General features: G+C 39.1%; 1 protein-coding gene across 1 annotated transcript; it reads right to left on the reverse strand.

The window, feature by feature from the left end:
- Nucleotides 1-209: 209 nt before the first annotated feature.
- Nucleotides 210-7,136, reverse strand: nkx2.2a (NK2 homeobox 2a). Its single transcript, XM_016242142.1, has 3 exons — nucleotides 7,065-7,136; nucleotides 1,950-2,255; nucleotides 210-1,291 (listed from the first exon to the last, which is right to left on the reverse strand). The coding sequence occupies exons 2-3, from the start codon at nucleotides 2,215-2,217 to the stop codon at nucleotides 738-740; spliced, it is 822 nt and encodes a 273-aa protein (XP_016097628.1). The 5' UTR covers nucleotides 2,218-2,255; nucleotides 7,065-7,136; the 3' UTR covers nucleotides 210-737.
- Nucleotides 7,137-9,275: the final 2,139 nt, after the last annotated feature.

Here is a 9,275-nt window from a genome sequence, read left to right on the forward strand (position 1 = left end):
GCTTTATAAATTAGCATATTGATATCATTTGTATTTATTCGTTCTATTAGTTTATTATAAAGTATTTGTATTAATGGGAGATGGCGAAGAAACGATCCATATTTTGCAAAAATGTGCCCGAAATCACTGAGACCAAACGCAAAACAAATCGGAATTTCTGAAACACATCATTTTATTAAAAGTCTTAATAAAAAGAATTGCAGACCTCCCTCGCCAGCGCGCGGTGTTACTGAAATTAACATGAGGGATGTTTATCGACAACTGATTTTCCATTTTCCCTAAATATAGCTTACTGGACGGTCAAACATAATATTGCAAACAGTTATCACAAAATATTTACATAGAAAACAAACCAATGTAATAAGCTAAAGATTGCCAATGTTTATTCATGGCCATAAATATATTCGGTCCATTGTAAAAGAAAGAAATACAATTTTCTATAATCATAAAGTGGTTTGCACGTGCTTATAACACGAAGGACAAAAGGAAAACATTTCTACAACACACAAACATACTTTACAAAATTTCACAAGAGCTTTAACATTCTTAAATTTGGGGAGAGGCTTGACCCGGTTTTCTGAACGAAAACATGTAAACATGGCGCACACGTCAATCCCCAAAATAAATTGGTGAGAAAGGGTCAAGCTGCAAAAATAAAAAGTCTTGTATTTTTTGTTTGGAAAGCTCCCTACCACGGTCTTTAAAATGCAGCCCTGCATTTGCAAGTCAGTATTTGTTCACCAAGCCCACTGTTGCGTTTGCACCAAGTGATGTGCTGTTGGGAAGTGTGGTGTGGTGGCGGCGCTGTAATGCGCGTTATATTGCATGTGCTGGAGAGACTGGGCGCTATACGCGGAGAACGGAATTCCAGCCTGAAAAGTAGCTGCCAAGTCCTGAGCTTTTAGCGTATGGCAGGGCTTGCCATCTCTGACTAACACAGGCACGGCCACCCGCCTAGGAGAAGGGAGATGGGTCACTTCCATACCTTTCTCCGCCCTGGCTCTCTTCATTTTGTATCGATGGTTCTGGAACCAGATTTTCACTTGAGTTGGAGTTAGGCGGATCAAGCTGGCGAGATGCTCCCTCTCCGGTGCTGACAGATACCGCTGTTGCCTAAACCGGCGCTCGAGTTCGTAAGTTTGTGCCTTGGAAAAGAGCACCCTCCTTTTGCGCTTCTTACCGGAGTCGCTGCCGTTGCTCGAAGTTTCCTTTTCGTTGTCCGGCGATTCATCAGCTGAAGGTTCCGGAGATTTTGCAGACGAGTCTTGAGAGTTTGCGGATAGGCCGTGTACTGGTTAAAAAAAAAGGAAAGGAAAGGGGGAAAAAAATAGTACGTTTAATACCTCATCAAATAAAATGCAATTGTAAATCGCCAGAAAGTGTGTGTATGTGACGTTTCTTTGTATTTAGGCTATCTTCAGTTATACCAACGAGCAAATGTTTGCCAAAGAACATTAAAGTAGGTCACGCGGACAAATAAATACAGCAATCTGTTATTGCAGATCTGTTCATAACATGAACATGCTTCTCATTTTAATAGGCCCTTATTATCACGGGGCGTGTGACCCAAACGAAACGATGATTTTGCCGTATAGCCGATTCAACAGTTACCGATTAACAAAGAGGAAAATGTAAGCGAAAACTATCAGTCAATAAAGCTCCCAGAAACTGTCTGGGAAATTTAAACAGGATTTCTGAAACAAAACAAATGTAGTGCTGATAACTAATTTAATGGCAGTTATGACCACAATCCAGAAGCACATAATAGGCTACGCCTTTAGACGAGCGCAACAGTGGAAATCTACAGATGAACATTTGTCTAGTAGGCTATCAAAAACAGTGCTTTTGTCAAATGGTTTCAGCCGTGCAAAATCACATATTTGTGAGTAAATAATAGTGTCGACTTGTGAATTCAACTTGTTCAACTTGTGTGAATTCTTGCTACTTACATGAGTATTGGATGCTGTCCGTAGTTGCGAGCCATCTGGTATAAGGATTGTCGCTATTATCATAAAACGGATTCTTTAAAGGCAGGTTTTGAACATTCTCTAAAGGACTTTGCACTAGCACTCCAGGCGTTTTAGTCGCCTCAGAACCCTCCGTATCTTCCTCAGTCCCGGTGATCGATCCTTCTTCATCGTTAGTATCAGGGAGGTCCAAAATGTCCTTTACTGAAAAGCCCGTCTTTGTGTTGGTCACCGACATGTTCTGGGGCATTTGATGCAGTGAAGTTGCTGCACCAGTTTGGCAATCCTCTGTATAAAAACACAAAACACAGATGATTTAATGAATATAGGATCGGTGCCGTTTCAGCGCGAAGTAAACTGAAGTCGACGCATGAGGCTCGATCGGTAACCGTTGCTTGGGGGGAAAAAGTAGGGAGAAATCAGTTCTGTAAGTCCAGGAAGAATGCCAAAGTGACTGAAGTGGTATATCTAGCTCATGGATATTGCGCTACTGCTGGGTGTTTGGGGGAAATAAGCCATTACCAGGCTGATCAGTCCATATAAGGTTGGTCTCAACACATGAACCTGCAGTGAAAAAGCATTAAAAACGAAAAAGGTTGGCCACGTGTGGGCGGGTCTTGGGAGTCAAGTGGATGAAGACAGTGTTTGCCGATGTGAAATTGTGGGTTTTGGGGAGATCCTAGCCTATACCATTGGTGCTTCAGAACATGATGAGTGGTATAACGTGTCAATTAATTACAAAGATGGGGAGGGCCTTTTTACACCCTATTTACATACAAAGAACCTCCAAGTAGCTTTATACACATCATAGGCCTTCTTGAACTGGAAATGGACAAAATCTGTGCATATTCATCAGTAGAAACTTATAACGCAGATGTATATAAATAAATGATGCACTGAAAGTGCTGTTTGGATCCAGCATTTAGGAGGATGTCTCTTTGTAATCCCCCAAATTTTTTATTTTTTTAAAAAGGGCAACGAAATCGCCTCTAGTGGTAACAGACTAATTTATGTAGGTCAATATTTTGGTTCGGGATTAAGGAGAAGGGTCGTTCACTGGACTTGATTAAGCCATCAAAAAAGATGAAACGGGAAAGAAACAATGATCTTGTTTTTTTTTCTCTCTGGTTGATTAATAGCTTCTTATTATTGTTACAGAAATTGTTATGACTTTGAAAAAAAATAATCTTGTGCAGCTTGCATAATTTATTATATCATTTAGCGCACGTTAAAATGTAATATTACGCCTAACAATTTTTTTTTTCAACGTTTCTCAAAGACAATCGATATGATTATGTGGGTAAACCGTAAAACTATGCTCAAATTACACGAACGACAGATTAGTGCCTCCTTTTTAAAACAAATTTCTGATCATTATATGTGTATTGCTTCTTTCCGTTGTCCGCTGCACAAAAAGTGAAGCATTATTGTTGTGTATTTTGCCTCTCCTTTTCAACCCTCTGTCCTATCTTTTCTCTCTTTTTTTGCCTCTTTGCCTCCTATCTAGTATGTGATGTGGGTGACAATGTTGCACGTTTCTAGCCAGTCCTCTGCTCATCCTGGGTGGTCGAACCCGGGCAAACACAAATACAAACCGATTGCTAAGCTGCAGACAATAGGGGAAATGTAGACAAATGTCCGGCTCCTGTTGGAAGCCTTTGTCCGGCCGTAGTTTTTGCATTTATTTAAGGGCCAAAATAATAGATGATTGACGCCCCTGTACAATACGTTCTAACTGTTTGGAATAAATCTGAGGTTGTTCCTAGTTGTCATGGCATTCACTGCTTTCAATGGACTATCTCTTCATTCATTTCTGTACCCCTTCACAATATCAAGGAAAGTCCTTCATCTACGCACGCACGCACGCACGCACGCACGCACGCACGCACGCACGCAAGCAGGCACATTCTACGCGCACTTTCTTTTTTTCTCGCACGCAAGCAAGCGTTCAAGATTGGTGATAAGTGGGGTACAAATTAGATAAACTATTTCTTTATATTTTTCATTATTAATTATGTGTTGAAAAGATATTTATTATTGCTGTTGTTGTTATAACTTAATGCCTGAATTTGACGTTACTAGCGTTAAATTCAGGGATTAAGTGAGTACTGAATTTAACGATCGCTTTCTGCAAGCGAAATGTTAAAATATTCGATAGGGTATAAAAATGAAAAATATCCTGTAGGATTCTGGGTTTAGCAAGATTTACAATAGCAGCAATCTCATCGAAAAATTGTGCTTGATATGGTAAACACGCAAGTAACCAAGCATATTTTTCATCCTATGACCAGTTTCATAATCAGTTACCTGATAGGTAAATACTTAACCAGAGTTTTACGTAGAATTAATCATGCAGCGACAGAAAAAATCAGACAATGGGAGCATTGAACTGGACGGGCCAGGAGCAAAGTCGAACTGTGAACGCTTTTCGCAAGGTCATTCTCCCAGCCTTCCCATGCCGCAGAGACAGCTTACTGAACACATCCCTGTAACCATGAAATGATAAATGACGAGAATCTTGCAAACGCACTCTATATGCAGATTTAAACTAAACACATGATGCACTGTTACTGTAACGCTCTTTGTTTGGCATTAATGCAGTTTCGAATTATATTTCCAGAAAATCATAGGCTGGTGACAAAATTTGTAAATAAGGTATTAATTAATGCCCCAGTCTACTCTGTTCCAATGTAACCAGCACAACACACTCCGCGATCGATGGCAGGACTCGTGGTTTGTCTGTGGCCAGTGATTTGGGAATGTGTTTGAACAATTGAACCGAGGAGTTCGGTAAGGAGAAGTAAATGTGCACAGGCTGAGTGGCTATACTTCACTTCAAGAGCCATTTCCTTCTGTTTACCTGTTTACTTTTGCAGGTAGCTCAAATAGACAGTTTGTCTTTGCGCTTATACTGAAAATAGTATCTTAGCGCACAGCATCTTAGCGCACCGATTTGAGTTAAACTAGTGTAATTCCCGATGAGCATTCACAACGGGTGTTTACATCGCATCTAAATATTCAGTACTTGAGGTCCGCTCAACAGTTGTGAGCACTAAGTGTCAGATTGGCTGGAGAGGGCGTAAAAATGTTTAGAATCATAATTTTCAGTAACAAAAAAAGGCAACACTCGTTTTAACAGCAACATTAATAATAATAATAATAATGCGCGCTGAGTAAAACGCGCACAATTTAAAATTATATTTCGGTGTCTGTATTATAGGCATATTTTCAATGTCAGAAAATAAAATCTTGCACAAAGCATCACATCAATATTTAAAAACATTTAGGGGATGTTGCATGCATACACGCACAAAATATTTGCATATATGTATGAAAATTATTAGGAGTAGGCTATAGCCCCTACTAACGCGTTTTTAAAATAAAACCAACAAATCATCATAAAGACTGTTCTTTTTTTTTTTTGAGGAAACAGCTGACGTCCTCTGCAATCTGGCATCGTATATTGTTAGCATGCTTAAGATTTATTTAAAAATTCAATGTTTCGTAAATACGATGATACAATTACGCTAAACATCCATTAATTAATCCCCTGTCGAACAAAAATGTCTGAACCTGTCATTTTATGGAAGCTATTGTTAATAACTGGGGACAATAAAAAAGACCTTTATACGCTTGATTAAAAAGAAAATCCTAATGCTGCCTGAAGGCCAGGGGACTATAATAACGTTGATCATTTCTTGCTTTAATCGACGAATTTCAGCGTATTCCGATGCCTTGGGCGAGCAGTTAAGCTTTGATAAATGTAACCCTGTTTCCCTCTAGGTGCTCATGATAAATGTATAAACTGACAAGAGCGATTTTCTGCTTTTCCCCTGCGATTAAAAGGCCATAACAGGGAAATGTTGGTATAAAAATAAGTCTGGTGGTTTGTGAGACTTAGCTGCTGCCCGAAGAAAATGCCCTGCAGCACAGATCGTTTGGAGCTGGTCTGATTCTCCTGACTGCAGGGCAAACGCTGCGCCTTTATTCGTCTCAGAGCCTCTAATGATTAAACATGTCAGAAGGAGATTAACACGGTGCCCATGGCCCAGGGACATGCCTTCATTTGTTTAACTACCAGTTTATTTGTAACGGTGAATTTCATGGCGCATAGTGTTAAATTCTCCGTCTTGGCACCTTTATCAGAGTACCCAAAACAAATTGGTTTAAGGATTATCATTTTAATCACGGTATCTTAAAGTCCACTGGGACGTTTGTCTTTTGCAATCCATTTGAAATTAATTCTAGATTAATTGAAATAAAATGGCCCTGCTTTACGCACACGTGAAGTTAGAAATAGTACATATTTCAGAGCGAGATTTCTTTCTTTCACACCAATAAATTATACTTGCATCCAGTCATATGATTTCCACTGAGGGTGATGGTGGAGATGGGCAACGAAGAGACATTTTTGATACTCGGGCGAACTCTGCCGGTACAAATGCGTATAGCCTGGAAAAAATGAACTAACATGAATAAGATCTAATGGCGTTTTCTGCGAAACAGAATCAATGTTTTTGGTTACTTTACGTAATATATATATATATATATATATATATATATATATATATATATATATATATATATATATATATATATACATACACACACTCACACACACACACACACACACACATACATAAATAAAATACAGTTATCATTAACAACAATGTGATGATAAACGATAAAAACACATAAACAGCATCAACAGCAACATGTAATAATAATAAAAAAATAATAATCTATGAATACTTTTATTTACTGTGGTGATATTGACGCATAGGTTTCAAACTATGCCATATGTAGTTATGCAATTTTTCATATCCAGAGATTGCTATTTCATAACAAAGGGAAGATTTTCTGAAATTATTTTCAAATATGATTAGGCTTTAACAGCAAGGGGAGGATTGCACCGCACGAAACATTACAAGCAAGTTTACCTTTAGACTTTAGGCTTTTAATAGAACTCACAAGTGCGTGCGCGTGCGCCTGCAAGAGCGAGCGAACACACACAAACACAAGCAAGCATTTAATCTCTGCACAGCCTACCTAACGCACTGTACGTGGAGAGGTCGAGTGATAGCAATAAACGCTCACCTGGCGGCTGACGGAAGAGAGTAAGTGGTGCAGCTTGCGTTAAGACACCGCACGGTTAATGAAATATCTCCAAATGAAAGTAAGGACGCACGCACCGATAAGCCTGATGTGCTTTATATACCCAGGGAGCAAGCACTCCTCTTCTGATATTGTCCAAGTACGTTTGCATAGCTGGCGAAGTGGCTCTGCCTTAGATTTGCTACTAACATTACACGATGTTTGTTTTCCCCCTGCAATGACGTGAGACAAAATATTGGCCATATGTTCGTCGGCAATAAATTGGTCATGAGAGCAAACATGGTTGCCTCATAAGAGCGCTTTTAGCTGATCCGTATACACCGATTCATGCTACACTATTGACCAAAGTGCTATTACTGCCTTCTGTGTCGTTTTGATACACTTAGGTTGTGAATTGTCCAAAGCTGTTTATTAAATCAAATAGCCAACAAAAAAAGTTTATTCACGTGGCTTTGGCAAACCTAAGCATTAATCTAAGAAAGTCGAAAGTCTCTGCCAGAAGTCTCTACAATAAATCGCTTGGTTGCCATGATGTTGCACGGCCAAATGAGCAGATGTGGCATGTTGTGTTGGTTAAAGCCCCGTTTACTTAAGATACCCTTTATGCAGCTGTTGATATCCGAGGTCAGAGGACTCAGGTCTCATCTGTGGTCTACTCAAGGTGTGAAGCCAGGGCATACCTACATTCAATTCAGACAGCTTAAAGTTTCTCGTGAAACTCCACGTTCAGTCTGACTGCAATGTGCATAATCGATTCATTCGGAATATGGATAATTAATAATGAATTGGCAGACTTACCAAAAAAGTAAATATAGATGTGTAAAGTCAAGCCTCAGTAATAATTTAAGTAGGCCTATCACAGATTCCGCAGATGGCTAATGCTAAGAGCGATGCTTTATCTAGTGCTTAAATAGAAAATGTCTATTTAAATTACATGCATCAATATTTGTCATAATTTACTAAATAATACAGCAATGCAACTCTTGATATTTGATTTGCTTGCAATGAAGAAATAGCTTTATAGGTTAGAGTAGAACTTAATTTTTTTTTTTGCCTTGGAAAAAGGTAGCTTAAATTGAAAAAAAAGACATCTAAAGTAACTATCTCTAATAACTTATTGCTGTTTCAATTAAACAGAGGTCTTGTAGTAATGTAAGACATTTATCATAGGATCTAGTTTCCATTTAAAGATAAAGAGAACCCTGTTGTGTTATTTATCCCTCGCAATATGTAGGCCTGCACAAATAAAATGTATTATTTTATTCATTTATTTATTTTCTGTACAAGGAGAGCATCTTCCAAAACTAACAAACTGTATTCTTATCGACAACTGCAAAGAGTCTCAAAGATTTCATTGTGGCCAGCTTGGAATCTTTCCATCACAATGATGGTTTTGTTAAATACGGAGGGAGCAACCATTAATCAGTGGAGGAATACATTACCACTGGTTTTTGTTGGGCGGCACTTTACGGGTAAAAGACTGAGATTAGCCTCATGTTATCCTTGCTCTTGAGAGCAATGCCACAGTGCGACGAATACGTATAAATAAATTGGACTCGTCACTGCATTCAGATTCCATATTAATCTAAAGTACCTGGTTTGACGAGCAATGTACTCATGAAGCTCCTTGCCAGTACAAAAATCCTTTCCACTCATCCTGTTGGGAATCGTTGTGCAGTGGGAGTCCTATTATGACCGCTCAGAGGGCTTCCTCAAAGACCTTCAGAGCAAGAATGGAGATGATAGACCCTTGTGGTCAAGCTATTAAGATATATCCCTTTCCAAAGTGTGATGACTGAAACACTTCAAATGAGCTGGACGGGTGCATAAAGACACCAATGGCATGCCATTCTTGTATCTATCAGTTCAAGTTTTGATATATCAACCACTTGAGAAGGGTCGCTCAAACAGAGAGAATGCTTCTCCAAACACAAATGCAACTGAGAGCTTCATTCGTTCTCAGCCAAGGGTGCACTTTTGGGAAAAATGTTTAATTAACACTGGGGCAGCCCTGTGCATTTTCACTATAAACGAAGATCATCTGCCTTGGAGTTGTCCACTCTTTACTTTTGGCTGGTTGTAATGGTCAGTGCTCTTCACTAGAATGGTGCCATTTTATTTGGCTCTCTAAAACACTTTCCCGTTAATCGTTCGTGAAGATTCCAGGTCGCATGAATGGGGTTCTGTGGTTCA

Source organism: Sinocyclocheilus grahami, unplaced genomic scaffold (assembly GCF_001515645.1).
Source record: "Sinocyclocheilus grahami isolate Dianchi unplaced genomic scaffold, SAMN03320097.WGS_v1.1 scaffold646.1, whole genome shotgun sequence".
NCBI lineage: Eukaryota > Metazoa > Chordata > Actinopteri > Cypriniformes > Cyprinidae > Sinocyclocheilus > Sinocyclocheilus grahami.

Excerpts from the sequence above, each read along its gene's own strand:
- nkx2.2a (XM_016242142.1), bottom strand. The coding sequence starts at position 2,217 with ATGCCCCAGAACATGTCGGTGACCAACACAAAGACGGGCTTTTCAGTA. Across the intron at positions 1,292-1,949 it reads GGACAGCATCCAATACTCAT|TACACGGCCTATCCGCAAAC; the intron begins GTAAGTAGCAAG and ends TTTTTTAACCAG.